At 35.7% G+C, this 20727-nt stretch overlaps 3 protein-coding genes across 22 annotated transcripts in view; 2 read left to right on the top strand and 1 right to left on the bottom strand.

Moving 5' to 3' along the window:
- LOC127413367 (uncharacterized) overlaps window positions 1-20727 on the top strand; it is a 74065-nt gene that overhangs the window by 8735 nt on the left and 44603 nt on the right. Inside the window, exons 1-9 of one of the 4 annotated variants that reach the window (XM_051650474.1) lie at window positions 8855-8928; window positions 9097-9443; window positions 9578-9877; window positions 10472-10498; window positions 10677-10754; window positions 10982-11006; window positions 11106-11180; window positions 12977-13045; window positions 13318-13562. The exons of 1 other annotated variant lie outside the window; for it this stretch is intronic. In XM_051650474.1, coding sequence (XP_051506434.1) covers window positions 8879-8928; window positions 9097-9443; window positions 9578-9877; window positions 10472-10498; window positions 10677-10754; window positions 10982-11006; window positions 11106-11180; window positions 12977-13045; window positions 13318-13339 — 993 coding nt within the window. In that variant the 5' untranslated portion in view covers window positions 8855-8878 and the 3' untranslated portion in view covers window positions 13340-13562. Of the gene's footprint in view, window positions 1-8840; window positions 8929-9096; window positions 9444-9577; window positions 9878-10471; window positions 10499-10676; window positions 10755-10977; window positions 11007-11105; window positions 11181-12976; window positions 13046-13317; window positions 13563-20727 lie in introns of those variants that run through there. 2 more of the 4 variants (XM_051650472.1, XM_051650469.1) reach the window with 2 other exon arrangements.
- Window positions 1-20727, bottom strand: part of LOC127413371 (peroxidasin-like) — a 107619-nt gene that overhangs the window by 69829 nt on the left and 17063 nt on the right. The window lies entirely within an intron of this gene.
- Window positions 17388-20727, top strand: part of LOC127413373 (uncharacterized) — a 38189-nt gene continuing 34849 nt past the window's right edge. Inside the window, exons 1-6 of one of the 3 annotated variants that reach the window (XM_051650502.1) lie at window positions 17392-17541; window positions 17679-18025; window positions 18160-18459; window positions 18772-18807; window positions 18992-19072; window positions 19169-19247. In XM_051650502.1, coding sequence (XP_051506462.1) covers window positions 17492-17541; window positions 17679-18025; window positions 18160-18459; window positions 18772-18807; window positions 18992-19072; window positions 19169-19230 — 876 coding nt within the window. In that variant the 5' untranslated portion in view covers window positions 17392-17491 and the 3' untranslated portion in view covers window positions 19231-19247. Of the gene's footprint in view, window positions 17542-17678; window positions 18026-18159; window positions 18460-18771; window positions 18808-18991; window positions 19073-19168; window positions 20210-20727 lie in introns of those variants that run through there. The other 2 variants (XM_051650503.1, XM_051650504.1) reach the window with 2 other exon arrangements.

Below are 20727 nucleotides of genomic sequence, written 5' to 3'. Positions count from 1 at the left end.
GTGAGACAGATCCTGGGGCTGGCTGGCTATTATAGGAGATTCGTGCCTAATTATTCGGATGTCACCAGCCCGCTGACTGATCTCACTAAAAAGGGAGCTCCAGACCCGGTCCAGTGGACAGAGCAGTGTCAACAGGCATTCATGCAGGTTATGAACTTTGCGGGGGACCACTTTTACATTCATCTGATTTCTCTATCCCTTTTGTCTTGCAGACGGACGCTTCAGACAGAGGGCTGGGGGCCGTACTCTCACAGGTGGTGGAGGGGGAGAAGCACCCGGTGCTGTACATTAGCCGCAAGCTCTCACTGAGGGAGACTAAGTACAGCACCATAGAGAAGGAATGTCTCACCATCAAGTGGGTAGTCCTCACTCTCCGGTACTACCTGTTGAGGCGGGCCTTCACCCTCTGCTCGGATCATGCCCCACTCCAATGGCACCACCGCATGAAGGCTACCAATGCGCGTATCACCCATTGGTATCTGGCTCTTCAGCCATTTAAGTTCAAGGTGGTCCACAGACCGGGAGAGCAGATGGCTGTCGCCGACTTCCTTTACAGAAATGAGGGGGGGAGTGGTAGACAGGCCGGATGTCTCCCCGGCCTCAGTCAGGCGATGGGGCTATGTGGCAGTGGGGGCGTGGTCAAGCATCCGTCCGGAGAGAGAGAGAAAGCAGTAAGGGTGCTTGCACCTGAGCTAGAATATGTGTAACACTTGTCTCTAATTCCAGTGAGCATGGGGAGAGCGGCATATAAGCAGCCACGCCACCAGCAGAGAGAGAGAGAGAGTCTGGCACAAGGAAGGCCACGGTGCTCCTGAAGCTGCTACGTTTAATCTGTTATGTTTGTGAAGCTGATGTGTTTAAGTTACTATGTGCCTGTGAAGCTAATGAATTTAAGTCTACGTGCCTGTGAAGCTGATGAGTTTGTGAAGTTGTAAAGCATTGAAGTGGCCAATTAAAAGTCCTACCTGAGCCTGGAAAAACCTGCTTCCCTGTGTTTTCCTTCCCTTCTGTTTGTGAGCTTTTACACCCTGGTTTTTTAATGGGTTTTCATATATTTTTGTTTTTTTATTATTTTTTTTTTTTTTTTTTTGCATTCCTTGCATTGGTTTGAACATGTTTTATGCATAACAGTAACCCTGTCTGTTGGCATTAAGGGAAATTTAGACCCTACACATAAACTGATTTTAATGTAATTGTTTCATACATTATGATATTGAAAATAACTTTTTCATCTTTTCATTTCTGTAATAATGTTGCCCTTTTATTTTATTTTTTTTTAAATCAGATTCATGTAGTGTTTACAGTATCATAGATATGTGATGTATTTTAAAAATTGTAAATCACAAACACCTATAAAATACCTATATTTGTTATTCTTTCTGGCAAACAACCATAAAAGGGAATGTAAATTACGGTATGTGTGCAACATTTTTTGAATTGAAGCATAGAGTTTTAATTATAAAGGGGCATAGCTTTCGCAACTCAGTACTCAATACTCACTACTCCTGAGTACTTTTAAATGAGCTACTCTTTTACTCTTACTTGAGTAGATTTTAGGACAGGTACTACCTGTATACTACATTTTTTAAGATGTAACAGTACTTTTACTTGAGTATTATTTTTCAGTACTCTTTCCACCCCTGATAATGTGTAATTAGGCCTAGAATAGAGTGATAAGAATTATTTGGGGGCAATTGGCCCCCACATTTTGAATTGAATTTTTTGTCACTTCTGGTAGCATTTTTGTCCCCAGCCCCCCGTAATTTTCATAAAAAGATTCTACTGGTTTGAACAATGCCCAAATATCAGAGTTATCATATGTTTTCAAATATTCACAATAATGATAATGTTCAGTATTGCAGATGACACTAACAAGACATCATAAATACACTGACGTGTGAACAGTGCAGGCCTTTAACATACTATCAGGAAATATGCTCACTCTTGCTCAGTTATGTAGCTTGATCTAATTTTTCATTTGATGTGTCTGTTTCTAAACGTAGATCACTGGTGCAAAGTTTTGTTCAGAAGATTAAAAAGTTAATAAATTATTAGTTAGCATTATCATAAAAATGAACACTTCATCATCAACAAAAACACAGTGAAACTACTATAATGAATATGATCACAATTACTGTGCTTAAAATACAATAGAGAATAACACTGCTCTGCAAAGGTGAAAAAGCAGTGACTACATTTTGTCAAATTTAAGTTAGAATTGAAATCGGGTCTCTCTGATCTGTCCTGTAACAGATGGGTTTGGCTCAAACATGGTCATATTCAGAGTTATCAGTGTGAGTCTATTTTGTATTCCACATTTGTCTGGACAATCAAAACACTTTCAAGTCATTTTTCTCTTTTTCAGTGTTGCCGTAGTTGCTGTGTTTTGGCTTTGTACATCAAACCAGTAGTCATTTAAAGCTCCCTTTAAGAGAAAATCAGGTGTAATTCTATAGGATAAATGTTTTTTTTAGCTGTTTAACTGTGTGCTTTCAGAGCTTTTGGAACATGGTTGATGTTTTGATGTGGAAACAATTTGTGCTCAGTTTAACCCTTATGTTCTGTTTGGGGTCAATATGACCCCAGACACTCTTCAAATAGTAAAAAAACATATGCATCATTATTTTTTTATCCTGATATTTCATGAATTTTCCTAATTACATAAGATCTTTTCAGAAATTTGATTTTTACTTAATGATAATGTTTCTGATGTCCGCTATGACATGACTACACACATGTGATGTTTGGGGTCATATTGACCCCAGTAATAAATGTTATTGAAAGCAAAGGATTTTCACATGCTTTGAATCTGTTTGGTACCTAAGGTTTAATTTCTCAATACAAAACAATCTCTCTCTCTCTCTCTCTCTCACACACACACACACACACACACACACACAGACAGACACACACACACACACACACACACACACACACACACATAAACTCTCTCTCTATCTCTCTCTCACACACACACACACACACACACACACACACACACACACACACACACAAAATTACATGTAGATGTGATACTCCTTCAAAGCTATATAGGGCTACTGCTCCTTGCTGGAGTATACAGATCGAAAGGTGAGGCTACAAGTAGCCTTTGGAATGCAAAGACTGGTAGAGCTATTTTCCCAGCTACCATGTCTCTTGAAACTTTTCATGTCTTATCACAAGCCATAAACTTTAACAACAGGGAGACAAGAGTTCACAGGAGGGAACATGACAAACTGGCAGCCATAAGGGATGTTTGGGATAGATGGGTTCAGCAACTGCCCCTCTTCTATAACCCATGTCCCTGTGTGACTGTCAATGAACGTCTTGTTCCGTTCAGAGGAAAATATCCCTTTCGGCAGTACATGCCAAGCAAGCCTGCGAGATATGGTATAAAGATATGGGCAGCTTGTGATGCCAATGGTGGTGGGTGGTGGTGGTGGTGGTGGTGGCATAGTGGGTTAAAGTACATAACTGGTAATCAGAAGGTGGGTGGTGGTGGTGGCATAGTGGCATAGTAGCACATAACTGATAATCAGAAGGTTGCCAGTTCAATCCCCACAGCCACCACCATTGTGTCCTTGAGCAAGACACTTAACTCCAGGTTGCTCCAGGGGGATTGTCCCTGCAATAAATGCACTGTAAAATCACTTTAGATAAAAGTGTCTGCAAAATGCATAAATGTAACTGCAATAATAGCTATGATTGGAAATTACAAGTCTACAAAGGAAAACCTTCTGGAGGTGCATCAGAAAAAAACCAGGCTATGAGAGTTGTGTTGGATGTCACTGATGGGCTCTCTGGCCATAATGTGACATGTGACAACTTTTTACTTCATATGCACTAGGAGAAGAACTGCTGAAAAGAAAGCTTACAGTGTTGGGCACAATAAGAAAAAACAAGCCAGAGCTTCCAAAAGAGCTTGTTCAGACTAAAGGAAGGGAGACAAAATCGTCCATCTTTGCATTCACTGACACCTCCTGATGAGCACATTGCACAGAGATACATCTTTGAGCACCAGAGATGACAAAAAACCAGACATGGTGTTAGTTTACAATAACACAAAAGGGGTCAGGTAGACAACCTGGACAAAGTGGTTGCCACATACAGCTGTCAACGAAAGACCACTCATTGACCTCAGGTAATATTCTTCAACATCCTGGATATCAGTGCATACAATGCGTTTGTGATATGGTGTGCCATCAACAATGAGTGGTGTGGTGGCAAGATGAACCGGAGGAGAATATTCTTGGAGCAGCTAGGATATGCCTTGGTGAGGCCTCACATTGACAGGAGAGAGCGCCTTCCTAGGTCACTTTTTGCTGCATCCACTGTGAGGGAGATTCAAAGTCGGCCTGAAGCAATCACTTCTCCAGCAGCTGCTGGAAAATGTGGATGATGCCAGATCTGCTCCAGAAAAAAATTATTCAAAACTAACAAAAGATGTCTGAAATGTCACAAGTATTTGTGTACAGCACACGCACAAGTTATCTGTTCCTCTTGCATCTGAAGTTAGTCTTTTTTGGTTTTCACCATTAGCATAATATAGTATCAGGAATTTTATGGTGTGACAGGGTTTTAGGAGAAAAGTGTTTGGCCATCCTTTTTGTGTATTAAATGTTATATGTGTATATAGAGGGAATAAAAGAAAGACTCTTTGAATATCAGCAGTTCAAGACATATTGGTATTGGCAAAATCTATTACAGAGAGCACATCAGTTATATAGCTTTGGAAATGTTTTGTTTGAAAAAAGGTCTGTGTTTGTCTTAGGTAACAGTAATATGTGCCTGTTATTTTTTCACTAGCACTAGGGAACAGAGGCTGCATCTGGCTGCCCTGATGCCTGGAAGATACTGTAAATTTGCACATAGTTAGTTTGCCTGGTAAGTGAGTGTGTAGTTAAAAAATAAAAAAGAAATTTAAAAAAATAAACAAAGCACTTTTGCATTTACTTAATTTTTCTTTTTTTTAAAACAATGATATCTGACTGGGGTCAGATTGACCCCAAACATAAGTAATGCTACTATTTTGGAAAAAACAAAATCTGTGATTTTTTTTTTTTTTTTTTTTTAAACAAAAGGGATATTTATCCTATATATGTTCAGTAACATATATAGAAGATATACAGCTATATTTTTTTTCATTATTTAGTGTAAATTAAGAAATGATATGGTTATTTCTGTATTTAGTTGTTTTTTCTGAAATGCAAATTCCTACTTCAGTAAACGTAAGAGTTAATGATACACTTATTTCTATTATTTTATCAGTTCAATAAGCTGGAAAGGAACATTTAAGCAGGAAAAAAAGGTTTATTTCATAATTATAATTATCATTTTCACACTTTAATCATTGGGGTAACAGTGACCCCAAACAACGAGGAAGTGAAGCAAATCTCAACAGAACATAAGGGTTAAGAACACAACCCACACTGAAGACATTTCTCAAATTAGTTTAGACATATTTGGAAAATAAATAGATATTTAATTATTGAAATTAAACAACTTGTTCCTTTTTAATAGAATGTCTTTTGAGTCATTTAATAGGTTAAATTTAAAGTCATAAAATTCTAATTAAATTCTAATAAAAAAAGTCATAAATTAAATGTAAATTTCTGTCAGTACTGAAACTGACATTTGAGCTGAACATTAAAATGCTAAAATGATGTGACTACCAGGGCTATCTTTTTTATTTTCTTGAAAAAAAGGTGGGGGACTTGAATTACATTACTTGACTCGAGTCTGACTCGAGATGCAAATTTCAGGACTTGCGACTTGCTTGATTAAAATAAGAAAATGACTTTGATTTTGACTTGAGAGCAAATGATTTGAGACTCGACTTTGACTTGAAGTGGAGGACTGAAACTACAAAGAGAAGCATGACAGTCAACAAAGGCAATTTTAATCTGTTATAGAAAAACTTTTAAACGGACAAATGAAAATCTTCGCTTCAGCTGATATTTGCAATTCATCATGTTAAAAGAAATGGATAGCCTAAAAGTTAGTAGACAATATTTTTACGTAAAAAAACAACAACAAAAAAGCAAGAAGAATAAATAGTTTAAGCGAACTCACCAGTTAAATTCCAATCGAAAAATATATTTCCGTATTCAAAAAATCTCACAAAATCTCGACAACTGACCGAGATGGAGAAAATGTTCTAGTTGTTTTACACCGGCTCCTCCATCACAGTGATGTGAGTGTTGATGTTGAACTGTTGCGCTCCGTTGCTATCAAAGAGGAAGTTAAAGGCTGTGTCTCAAAACTGCTAAACTGCCTTACATCACCTTTGAACGTCTAGCTAACATGTGTTTACATAGAAAAAAGTATGGAAGAACTTGCTTTTTTTTAATTATATTTATTCCTCTGGAATCTACACCCCTGCACTCGAGGATGATATTTCATACTTTTTTTGCCTTCTATGATATGATGTTTTATGTTTTTTATGCGGCCCCATCATTCACAACTTAGTGACAAAGTCTTGGCAAATCTTATTTTCTGTAAATGCAACCAATATTAGGCACAATAATGTAGATTGGATTTTTGTTGTGATTTTGAACATTTTGTGTAAGTAACTGAATTTTATTTTATATGATTTTATTGTCAGATATTAATGTAGCACAGATGTGTATATAATGAATATAGATGTATGTAAAGATATGTATATAAGTTCATCTTTTTGGGGTAAAAATAAATATGCAGCCCAAATATTAACTTTTATTTATTTCTGTTTGGTACTGTGACTTGAGTCGACTTGATTTGATACTTTGCAGGACTCGACTTGACTTGCTTGATTTGTCTACACTGCGACTTGAGACTTGACTTGGATTTGATGGTTAAGACTTGAGACTTGCTTGTGTCTTCAACATGTGTGACTTGCCCCCACCTCTGGAAAATTAAATAGATTTTGTCAGAGAGATGGATAACTACTGGTGTCACATGAGACTGTGAGCTTTGAACTGCACGTTATTTGGATAAATTCTTGCTCAAGTGGTATTTCCTCAACCATATAGAAAAGATAACATAATTGAAGACCAAAAATTCAAGGAACACGCAGGAAAAGAACATTTAAATTAGAAAAAATTCAAAGGAAAAAAAATATTTTCTGCAAATAAAGAAAATAATTCAGAAGCACCAATAAAGGAAATATGTGAACTGATTTTCTTTTTCTGTTTTAATTTGGACTCTATATGCATATATTTGAATCAGTGTATCGTCTGTATCAGATTATTTACAGTTTATTATCATAATGCGATATTTGTGCATTACATTACAATTCAGCATCATGTAGTTTATTGTTTACACAGTGTCTTTGTTGCATCATGATGTCTTACTCTGAACTGTTTGATCATCAGATGTTAAGAAATACAGGGAGACAAAGATCCAAGTGAGTGTAAAAGTTACCGACCAATCTCCCTGATCCAGTTAGATGTAAAAATGTTGTCAAAAATTTTGGCTAATCGATTAAGTAAAGTTATGACATCACTTATACATATAGATCAGGTGGGGTTTATTCGGGGCCGTAGCTCTTCTGATAACATTAGGCGTCTAATCAATATCATGTGGTCAGTAGTAAATGAACAATCTCCGGTTGCTGCCATCTCACTTGACGCTGAAAAGGCGTTTGATATGGTAGAATGGGATTATCTTTTTAAGGTTTTGGAAATATATACGGGTTCGGGTGTACGTTTATTGGATGGATTAAGTTACTTTATAGACACCCAGTAGCGGCGGTACAAACAAATGGACTAATTTCAGATTATTTTACTTTGGATAGGGGCACCCGGCAGGGTTGCCCTCTTTCCACATTATTGTTCTGTCTTGCCCTGGAACCATTAGCAGCCGCAATAAGAAAGGAGGATGATTTTCCAGGGGTGGTGGCGGGAGGTATGGCGCATAAGCTTTTGCTTTACGCAGATGATATTCTATTATTTGTCTCTGACCCCAGTAGATCTATGCCTTGCCTCCACAGAATTATTAATTCCTTTTCTAAGTTTTCAGTGGGCTGGGATTCTAAAAAATGTCAAATCTGCATCTAGAGACGCAAGGGTTCGCCTCATGCAATTTAAGATTTTACATAGAGTCTACTGGACCCCCTCTAGATTGCATAGGCTTGGTCTTAAAGACACACCCACCTGCTGGCGATGTCAATTATAAGATGGAGACACAACCCATGTCTTTTGGGGATGTGTTAAGATGCAGGAATTTTGGATGAGGATTCGGAGTTTTATGTGCGAGGTTTTGGCCTCTCAAATTTTATTTTGCCCCAGACTCTGTATCTTGGGAGATGGAGCAGTCATTAATTTGGAAAATAAGCACGTGAAAAACCGGGTCCTATCTAGTGTTATGATCGCCAGACAGATCACTTTGAGGAGCTGGAAGTCGGCTGGAGCGCCCCCTTTTCAGGAGTGGTGTTCAGAGATGGCCAGAGTGGCAGCTCTTGAGGAGGGGGTATCCAGAAGACTGGGGAGTCTGGACATGTTTGCAAAGAAGTGGGGTAGATATCTGTCTTTTTTGGAGGGCTCTCGGGGAGGGACAGTGGAGAGAGAGGTGTAGGGGTTTTATGTGTATGATTGTTTTATTGATTTTATTTTTATTTTTGTATTAATTAATTAATTGATTTTTGTTGTGTGTCTATGGTTGTGTGACCATAGACAATGCTCATTGTTGGGGTCGGGTGGGGGATTGGGGGGGGGTGGGTAGTGGGGGTTGTATATTGATTCTGTATATGTGTGTTCTGCTATGTATATATTTAATGGTTGAATAAATAAATACAAATTTATAAAAAAAAAAAGACATACAGGAAGGGCTGATGATGTTTAAAGGAAGAGTTCATACATTGAAAAGAAGAAGACTGACAGAGACAGAAAATGGCTGATAAATGTCACATCTATCTGCTGGGACTGATAATTCTCTGCTCACCTCTCACAGGTAAAGAAATCTGTATAAAATATTTGTTAAAGTGATAAAAGGCACTTCTGAAGATTGTCTTATTTATCGTCACTGTTAAGAGTCTTAGTTCTGACATTTGTAAGTAAATGTTAAATATGAATTTGTGTGAAATGTAAAACAGTTTTTTATTTATTAATATAAATACAGAATAAACACACACATGCACTATGTGTCAGGTACCAGTGAAGTGGAAGAAATCCATGTGTTCTTCACTGATGGTGAAAATGTCACTCTGCCATGTAATAATGCTCGTTCTGACTGCACATCAACTACATGGAAATATTATGGAGAAGGATATTCAGAGCCTGAGGTACTGATTTCTGAAGTGATAAAGAAGAATGACATAGAGAGACATGAGAGACTGAATCTGGGGTCTGACTGTTCTCTGAACATCTATAAAACCACAAAAGAAGATTATGGAATTTACAACTGCTGGAAAAATGTGAATGGAGAGAGACCATATACTGAAAATGTTTTTCTGCATTTTCTTCATGGTCAGTGTTTTTATATATTCAATTATTTTATGATCAATATAAAGGGAAATGTAAACCATTCTCTCTTTAAACTCACATATTCACTGAAAAGAGTGAAGTCTTTTGTGTCATTTCTTTCGTAATTTCTCTTTCAGTCTCTCCACCATCTACACAGACTGAGATCAGACCAGGCAGCTCTGTGACTCTCTCCTGTCAATTATATTCAAATTATGGACATACGTTGTGTATTAGGGGACTTAAACTGGTCTTGGTGAATGAATCTGGTGTTGATCTGCAAACAGACTCCAGATATCAGATAGCATCCTCTCCAGAACACTGTAACATCACTCTGACTACAACACTCCTGAATGAAGACAACAACAGAGAGTGGAGATGTCAGATTACTGAAGGAACTGACGTGAAGACCTCAGTCAGCTATACTGTCAAGTATTTGGGTAAGAAAACAAACTAATAATCTCCTGAATAAATGATAGAAAACTCTCTGTTACACATTAAGATCACACTTGAGGTGTAGCAGTAGTAAATATAAAATATGAAAGCAAAATTTTAAAAACAGTCATCTTAGTTTTGCATAAAAAGAAAAATGCCCCTGTGTCTAAAACAGAAAGTTTTTATAATGAAATCATTAAATTCACAGTAAGCACGGGTACACTGTGTATCTAGCAGGTATCATGCAGTTGCCTATCAGCAACACAACCAGACACATACAGTAAATAATACATAAAACACTCAGAAATCTGTTCAACGTATAGTCACATCACGTCACGTCCAGGTCCTTTCCTGGTATCTTTGTGCAGATATCAAGCAGAAGTAACCAGATTGACTTTTCAGCTGGTAAAACTATTAAACTATTTGTATTATTAAACACAATTTCCATTTGTTGTAACAAAATAAGACATGCGTTGAAATCACTGTCAGTGGGAATGGTAGGCATTGTCTGTAAATATTGTTATAAATGACCCAGAATATTCATTTAGTTCAAGACTTTGACAGATGTATCTCTCTCTTTTCTCCCCTATAACTGACAGACACCTCAGATAGATGGTTATACAAAGGTATGAAATGTCTTTACAATAATGCTGTGAAATATGAGATGAACTGTAATCATCTGTCAGATAATTGGTAGAATGTTTGTCAATATATGAATATATTTTATTCTGTGACACTGAACAAAGTTAGTCATGTCATTTATTGTGTTGTGCTGCAGTCTTCTCCATGTGTTTTCTCCTGCAGTGATTCCTGCTGTAACTGTTGCTGTAGTTGCTCTTCTTACTCTTGTTATTCTCTGGCTGATCTGTAAAAGAAGAGCTGGTGAGATTTTATTATTCAAGATTCATAATATTTTGAAACAGTCAACTAAAAGTGCCAGTAAAACAAACTTTCAAATAAAAATGTAAACACTAAGTTTTATTATGTTGTAATACATAAAATGTTCTCTTAATGTTAGTTTGAGAGATTTATAAAGGGCAAGTTTTGTGTGTGTTTGTGTGTAAATTTTTCCTGTTATAATGATCATTAATACAATTTATTTCAGACAGAAATGAAAAGGCTCAGGATCCACAAGTATGTACTGAAATATCTGTATTTTGGAGTGACATACTTTATGTAAAAAGGTTTATTTTATTGTGAGATATTTTCATTGTAACTGAGATTTGTGTTCAGGGGTCAGATAAGAGGTCAGATGCTTCAGTGTGTGAGACCATCAACAGTTTCATCCCTCCTGCGGTTGATGTTCATGTTAGTGAGCAACTAGATTGAATTCACACAATCAGAACTTACACATTCATATTTACACACATGTAGCAAATTAGCTTAAAAGGGAATTATTTATAATTAATTATAACTGGTTATACTTAATAATAAATATTTAGATTAGATCTTAGAATTAACTGTAGCAGAATCGATATTACAATTACTTGATCTGTCCGTCCAGCGAGCAGACAATATAATTTTTTATCAACTCTTGGAAGATTACTTTCCTGGCCAAGGAACAATAGCCTTCCTACTTATACAGTGCTAGCAGTAGTTTAGCATGTAGCAAGGAGCAACATTCAGTGACTTTGAATTGTGAGAGGAACACAGAGACAATCAATCGTGAATATAAGGGATTTAATAAATGAAACTATAACTAACATACAAACAAACTAAGCAAAACATACATATATAGAATGAAGGAATGTAAGGAAAAGAGAGAGAGAAGAGCAGAGAATGGCAGTATTTCAAGGGTTTTAAACCACAACCTAAATGAGAATCATCAGAGGCACAATTCACTTTAAAAGGGGTTCAAACTTAAACGCGCATCTAATCAGTTGTAAATGGTTACTTGCATTGGTTTGTTGCTGAATAAGAGTCTTGATGCGGTAGACGAGGTTCTCGACGATTTCTTTAGGAGTGCGTTGAAGAAGTCCACAGGAAATCCACAAAGTTACTTGAAGGTAAACACTGCCAGAAGGTTAAACTCAAGAGAGAGTTTTGGAGTTGGTTGGTCTCAAGAAGAAGAGTTTTTGAGCGATGATTAGTCTGCGCTCTGGAGTTTTGATAGTTCATTGCCGCACCCATTTTGTGGGTGGAGTGGCCAATCAGAGGCATGCATTTTGAGCGGGAGAAACATCCTTTGTCTCCGTTTATGGCCCATTCGCATTTTATTGCTGATCTGGACCGCTAGTGCAGCTTTTAATTCAAAACATAGTAAGAATTGTTCGATGCATTTCACGATCACATGGTGTACATTATTGTGTGAGAAATAAAGGGAAGATCATTTTAATACCAAGAAGGTAACCTCCAGACGATATTAAAGCAGAGATACACTCATACACTTGAATATATGCGTTTAACGTCTAACTAATACAAGTAAAGGGTTTTAACCAAGTTAATATAATAGGGGAATATACATACAACACATGCATATAGCAGATACATTTATAACTGCTTACTATGGCCTAAATAGAGAAAATGTCTTTAGGTGTGTGTGTGACGTGTATTGGAATTACTGGAGGCAGACAACTGCTCTGGTGCCTGGCACGGGGGGGGTCACCCTCCTCTCTGTGGAATGTGTTTGAAGCTTGATGGAGACACTTCAGAGGAGACCTGTTTTAGCATCCTTTTGATAGTGATAAAGACCATCTGCAATTTAGCACCCATATAAATGTAAACGTGGAGACCAGGTCAGTAATTTATATGCAAATGTCAAAAGGCTAAAAGGTTTTTTTCAAACAAAGTTTTTTTCAAACAAAGTGTAATTAGCCATCACTGATCTTACACAGACGTTACACACATTTGACAGGTGCCATGTTACTTCATAACTTTGGAGACCACACCTACAAACATCTGCTTTGAATTCTAATATACTTTATAATATACATCATATCTATTAACCTACAGCAGAGGTACAAGTAATTATTTTACCAGTACACCGCGGCTTCCACATAAAATAGTTATTATAATTATTATAGTCGAACAGTTCTGATAATAAATTAAGAATAATTAAAGTCATTCTACACAAATATCATAACCATGTTTCCATTGATGTTTAGGAGAAGACAGATGATGTGTCTTATGCTGAGGTCATCACTTACAGAAAATCACTTAATGAAAGTCAAAATGTAAGTAACAAAATCTGGACATTGCTTTTCCCCATGTTTGTTTAAAATTTTTCATAGGATATAATAAGACCTTTGTTTAAATACAGTATCTGCTAACAATGAACAGGACAATCTACAGTATGTAACATTGACATCCTGTGGAATTGCAGACATGTTGGCCCTGCAATACTGAAACATGAATTCAGCTGTATCACTGAAGTGGTCAAGATGCTGTTATAATGTGTGTATTGATACTTGCATTTTGCCTGACTGTATCTGTGCTGATGATTCAGGTTCATTCTGATGATAAAGTGACGTACGCTGCCATCAGAGGAGCAAAATGAGTCCAGGAAAACTGCAGTGCAACTAATGCATCTGTGATCAAGAATCCACCCAAATAAATACCAAAGACCAACAGATATCAAATAAGCAGAAAATTGAATTATTGCACGGTGGAGTAAGACGATGACAATTTATAAGTGTTTATTACCATAATTTCTTTTTCCAGATAACAGAATCAATTGCGTAAAAAAAGAAAAAAAAATGTCTTCACTTTTGCGTTGCTTGCTTTAAAATATTGTTTTGAAATATTTGAAAGCATAATATTGTAGGGCTTTACTGGTTGTTTAGATCAGTGTTACTATCAGAAATAATAATTATTTCTGTAGTTATTAATTAATATTTAAATTAATCAATTGAATCTAACTCATTATAACCTCATATGGGGTTCCAGTAAATGTAGTGTGCTACGTTTAGGAGCGGGTTTGGTTATTAGCAATAATTAATAATTATCAAAGATAATTATTAATTAATAAAATCAATAGAACATTGATGAGAATCAATGTTAGCTTTTTTTAATCCTTTAAAATCAACAATTATCAAAGATAATCGTTAATTGTTAACATCGATGAAACATTAATTAAAATTAACACTAGCTTATTGATCATTCAAATTAAATCATCAAAGATAATTATCAATTATCAAAAATCAATAGAATATTAATAAGGATTAACATTGATGGGGCACCACCCTGAAATCAGGGACTAATAACCAAATAGTATAACAGTCTCAATATTAGATTGTTCTCTTGGGAAAATCGACATCTGAAGAATATCAATTTTCGGGAAAAAAAAAAACAATGAATGAAGGTTTGAATCCGAGCACTGACATCCCGTCAGCATGACACAGGCATATGCAAAACAAACCAAAACACTTCTCTTTGTAATATAAACAAAGTTTATTTATGCAGTAATATCAATTAATAATTAATACAATGCAGTCAGTAAACTTCCGACTTACAACTACAAACTAAACAGTGATATGATTAGATTTGGAAATAAAAATATAATCCTATAACACATAAGGTGTGTTTGTGTGACAGTGTGTGTGTGACAGTGTGTGTGTAAGGAGGGACGCGCACAAAATAGCGGACGTGACTCTCATGGAGAGTATGTCACGCGAGACTTCCGGCCAGGGAATATGACGGGGGCGGAGATGGTGTCTACCAGTTACCGCATATATCCGCTTGTACAATAGCTTAGGGACAAAGCTGGGCTTTAGCATTTAAGCTATCTACGAGCCAAAATGTGTGCCAGAATGTTTGTGAGGGGTCGCGTGCCTGTGTGTGTGTGTGTAATTAGTACGAGAGAGAAAGAGAAGTGACAGCCCTAAAGCTGATTTCGCGATCGTGGGAGAGAAAGCAGCTGTTTAGTTCATCACTCAGAGACGCGGTGGATGGCTCGTAAACAGTCCCGCGTTATTTGACTCTTTAATGGATGAACTCAGTTGCTGTCTCACCCGTGGTGGCGAAATTGCACAACAATCCAATTTGGTTGGACCACAATACAGCAAAACAAATTCGTGATAATTAATACCCTGAGTATTAATAATGAGCGGACATGGCGATCCGTAAACTATACAAGCAAAAAACCTTGAAACACAAGAATAGCACACTATAATATTCTATCTCTGCCCAGACGTAAACCTCTTACTTGAATCGCATGAGGACACAGGTAGAATGTGTTTTCCTCTGTCCTTTAACTCTGACCCGGTTCCTTGAGGCTCGGGTGATGACGGGAGGCCGTTTCCTCGCTCTGTCGGCGGGCGGTACGGCTATTGATTCTCGGCGGTCTGATCAATGTCGACTTGATTGAAGATGGAAGAGAAATCTTTAATCTCTTCACTTCTGTAGGCAAACGGATTTAGATGCGAATTGCCCGGCGGTCTCCTTCGGATCCGTTAGAGTGTTCGGTTGAACACAGAGTAATCTCAACTCGTCCAGCGAGATGGAGATTGTATGGCTACAGTTTCAAGTCGGACGTTACTTCCTTGTGCAACGAGATTGCACCTGAGAGCAGAAAAAAAGCTACGTCTATATTCGGTGAACAAAGTCGCTGGAAGTAACTCAAGAAGCATTTCAGAGGTATTTCAACTCCTGATGATGTCATGTTTGAGGGACGTTCTGTCGTGTGCCTCATCCAATAGGAGTTGAGAGTTCGATCCTTTAGTGAGCAAGGCTTCATGGGATTTGTAGTCTGTTTTGGACTCCCTTTGTTTGATTTTGGCGTGATTTTTATCAGTAAGATTTACGACTTAGAAGGTGGGGGCTTGAGTTATGTTTTTACGACTGTGTTAGGCCTGCCTTTGTCTTCTATCTGAATACATGAGGCCCAACAATATTTTGTTATGCTGTTATATCCATGTTATGCTGAATACCACATAAATCTATGTCTGGCAGTTTTCATGTAAATACCATTCCTTCTTAAACTAATATCAGTGTAAAAAAAAAATAAATAAATGGGTTGTGCTATCTCTGTAAAATATATATTATATAAAGATGATTTAAAAAACATTTAAAAGCATTTTTTTTAAATTTTTTTTTAACATTTTAGCAGAGTGGCTGTTGAGAAATGGTAACCTGTAATTAATACCTTAAGGAGCAATTTCTAACCGATTTAACCCTTAAAATTTGTTTGTTAGGAAAACCTATGTATACAGCTTGATTTACTGATGTTAAATAATATTTTTGACTTAAAACCAGTTAATTTACATGTTACCACATAAAGCACATTTAAGATGAATTTTCAGATTTCTTTATTTTTTGTATGTGGAAGGAATTGTCAGGATTGTTCTCCGGATTTGACTGAGCTCTTGTTCATTTGGATTATCGCCCATGGAGCGTTCTGATTTTATTGGACTCTGTGCTCCACTGCCGACAGTCACCATACACTGAAGTTTTGTTCAGTTCTATTGTTTTTTCCCTGTATCTCTGTTCAGTTAATAAAGACTTTGTTTTTTCACTCACCTCTGCTTTTGAGTCTTCTGATACCTGACAGGAATCAGCTTATATGAATTTGTATTTATTTATTTCAGATTGATATTAGCTCTAAATTCAAAGTGTAGTACCTGACATAATATATGTTCATTTACAATTTAATGCAAGTAATTTAATGAAAATCTATTAATTTCTCTATATATTTCCAACCATTTCTTCATCCAGTTCACTGTATCTCACCTCACTGCCCCCCTCTGACCTGAACAAGTATCAATCTTATCTTCCTCCTCCTCTAGACCTGTAATAGTTGATGACTCCAGGTTACATCACTTATGATGTGTGTTCATTAAAAGTCACTTTTAAAAAATGCATCTGCTGATTAATTTAATATTTATAATTGTATTATTTATGCAATAATAAAGTTATTCACTTTAAAACTGTAAAAGCTCCATCTTCAGTAAGCAGATGCTTCAAAACCATTTTTTGAGTGAAAATTAATTTGAAACTGTTAAAATTAAGATGCACAAATGTTACAGGAAAAATATTTTTTGTCTACAAACTCTGTTACAGAAATCATCCATTCACAAGTGTATATTTGTTAAGTACAATTGAGTTGTAGAGCAAAATGTCCAAGCTGTTTTGATGGTATATGGTGATCCCTGCTGTCAAATTTTGTTGCAATTTAGTTTATTTTATTTTTTATTTATTTATTTTTTTAAAGTGCACATTAGATCGGGATTTCCACCCAGTCCTTTTAGACTCTAATTAAAATCTATAACTAGGATACCTTATCCAAATTAAAATACAGAATATACAATTCTTGATTTATCGTTTCTTTATTGTTATATATTGCCTATAAAACAACAAATGTTTTTAGCATTGGTAATTACATTAGAGCCAATTATGCATTTTTCCCCCTTTGGTCACGTCATAAATTTGAAAGATTATATTGTCTGTAAGAAGCTCATTTTCAGTATATTATCATAACGTGTATTTTTTATTTATTTTATACTTTATTACAATTCACCATCATGTACTGGCTGAATGTTTACACAGTGTCGTTGTTGCATCATGATGTCTTACTATGTATGATCACCAGATGTTAAGAAACACAGGAAGGACTGATGATGTTTAAAGGAAGAGTTCATATATTGAAAAGAAGAAGACTGACAGAGACAGAAAATGGCTGATAAATGTCACATATATCTGCTGGGACTGATAATTCTCTGCTCACCTCTCACAGGTAAAGAAATCTGTATACAGATAATTTTTAAAGTGATGGAAGGCAGTTTTGAAGATTGACTCATTTTTGTCACTGCTAAGAGTCTTAGTTTTGAAGTAAATGTTAAAGATTATTTGTATTTATTAATATAAATACAGAATAAACACACACATGCACTATGTGTCAGGTACCAGTGAAATGGAAGAAATCCATGTGTCCTTCACTGATGGTGAAAATGTCACTCTGCCATGTAATAATGCTCGTTCTGACTGCACATCAACTAAATGGAACTATTATGGAGAAGGATATTCAGAGCCTGAGGTACTGATTTCTGGAGGAATAAAGAAGAATGACATAGAGAGACATGAGAGACTGAATCTGGGGTCTGACTGTTCTCTGAACATCTATAAAACCACAAAAGAAGATTATGGAATTTACAACTGCTGGAAAAATGTGAATGGAGAGAGACCATATACTGAAAATGTTTTTCTGCATTTTCTTCATGGTCAGTGTTTTTATATATTCAATTATTTTATGATCAATTTAATGGGAAATGTAAACCATTCTCTCTTTAAACTCACATATTCACTGAAAAGAGTGAAGTCTGTTGTGTCATTTCTTTCGTAATTTCTCTTTCAGTCTCTCCACCATCTACACAGACTGAGATCAGACCAGGCAGCTCTGTGACTCTCTCCTGTCAATTATATTCACATTATGGACATACTTTGTGTTTTAGGGGATTTAAACTGATCTGGGTGAATGAATCTGGTGTTGATCTGCAAACAGACTCCAGATATCAGATATCATCCTCTCCAGAACACTGTAACATCACTCTGACTACAACACTCCTGAATGAAGACAACAACAGAGAGTGGAGATGTCAGATTACTGAAGGAACTGACGTGAAGACCTCAGTCAGCTATACTGTCAAGTATTTGGGTAAAAGACTAACAAACTCCCATAACTGAATGCAGCTTTCTGTTATATATGCATATCATTACTGCCACTAAGGACAAATGTTGGTGAAAAATATTTTAAGTATAACACCCTTCTTCATTCCAACATCTTCAGATTAAACATAGATAAATCTATAGACTAGAGACTCAAAAAGTTTATTTCTCTCAATTGTGAAACATCTAGATGAATATTCCTCTTGATTCAGTGTCTTAATTTTACTAATGTGTTTTGTAGTACTATATTATTTCAACACTTTGTCTGATGCAACTCTTTTTTTCCACTTTGGCAATTCAGCAGACAGTAAAATGTCATTTGGATCATTATTGAGAGGTATAAAATGTCTTTACCACTTTGTATTACATTAAACTGATAACTGTACAGCATTTTTTGTAGATATTGTTTTCTTTTCATTTGATTTACACAAATAAGGTCATACAGAGTTTTGTGGATTCAGTTTGTTTATTCTCTTGTGATGTAACCTCTACCTGAATGTGTCTGTGTCTCTTTCCTGCAGTGATTATAATTATCGTTGAGATTGCAGCAGTAACTACTCCTACTGTTATTCTGCTTCAGATCATCTGTGAAAGGAGAGCTGGTGAGTTTTTAAACATTTTTTCACAATCTGAGGATTCACAACAATCTATGTGAGCAGACGCATAGACATCAACTGAAATATTGTTTTTATTTTCAGAAAACAAAAGAAGAGCTGAAACACCTAGAAGACTGAGTGATACCTACTATAATTTAGAATAAAAAAATAAAATTGAAAAATATAAAAGAATGACAAAAATAACATGATTTCAATGTCATTTCCAGCATTCATTAATGTGCAGACTGCTTTAAAATAAAGTTTGAATCAAATCTGTGAGGATGATTCAGGTTCAGTGATTCTGATGATTCTCATGTTGAATGACATTTACTGCTTTCAGAGAAATACTGTAATAGCAGGAATTCAATCTTTTCTACTGAAGTTTAGGAAGTGTTCAAATGAGGATTTTACAGACTATCATGAGCTCAAGTAAATATTGTATGAAATATACAGTAAACTGTTTGCTGAACTTTTACTGAAAGTGTGTTTATTAATTGTCTTAATCACATCTGGGTGACATCTATCTTAGCACTTTAGCAGAAGAGATTCAATGCAGCATCCTACTAAAAGACAGAAGTGGAACGAACCTTCAGATGATTCAGAATTGTTTCTCAACAGTCTAAACTGGAATCTGAGGTGACCACTGTTCAGTGCAGGTTGAGCAAGTGTGGTCAAACTAAGTATTTCTCAAACACAACCGTAAGCTCAACTAAAAAACAAAAAGAAGATCTGCTGTAATAAATATGATCACAATTACTGTGCTTACAATATAAAAGACTAACAATGGCCTGCAAAGGAAGAGGATTTTTTCACTAAGTGCAAATAGTGTTAGATGTTATGAACAGTTTACACTAAGTGTTAATAGCAACAAAATGCATCTTTGTTACACTAATTGCGAATAATGTCAAGGGTAAATCGTGTTAGATGCTATTTGCACCACTAATGAAATAACAACATACAGTAAGGGCATCACTCCAGGGTGTTTATTGTGAGTCTCACAGACATCCTACACCAACCCCTACCCCTAACCTTCCCTTACAAAAATTAACCATGGGTTTACTACATTAAGCACAGTATCACCATGGTATTTGGCCATAAAATCATAGTTTTTCACATTGCCTGACAGTTTTAAATGCAAAGTTTCCACACATTTGCAATGTTTTAAATAAAGATTTTGATATTTTGTAAAAATTGTGTCTGTTTTGATTGAATGTCAGTAGTACTTGTGTAGTATATATATATATATATATATATATATATATATATATATATATATATATATATATATATAAAGAAATAAAATCTAGTGTAATTATAAAAAAAATATAAAATCGAATTTATATTTAGTACAAATGAATGAATAATTAAATTAATAAATAAGATTACAGTATTGTACTGTTAACCTAGGTTTTTTATAGTATTGGCACTGTATTACATAATTACAGAAGCATTTAGTTACTGTAAATCTGAAATATGGTTATGGTTCTGTAAATCTCAATTACAGTAACTTGTTACTGTAAAACGTCTAACAGTGATGATTGATGTTTTGACATGGAAACAATTTGTGCTCAGTTTAGGAACACAATCCACACTGAAGACATTTCTCAAACCAGTTTAGACATACTTGGAAAATAATTAGATATTTAATTATTGAAATAAAA

Source organism: Myxocyprinus asiaticus, chromosome 22 (genome assembly GCF_019703515.2).
Source record: "Myxocyprinus asiaticus isolate MX2 ecotype Aquarium Trade chromosome 22, UBuf_Myxa_2, whole genome shotgun sequence".
NCBI lineage: Eukaryota > Metazoa > Chordata > Actinopteri > Cypriniformes > Catostomidae > Myxocyprinus > Myxocyprinus asiaticus.
This window is presented reverse-complemented; position numbering and strand designations above follow the sequence as displayed.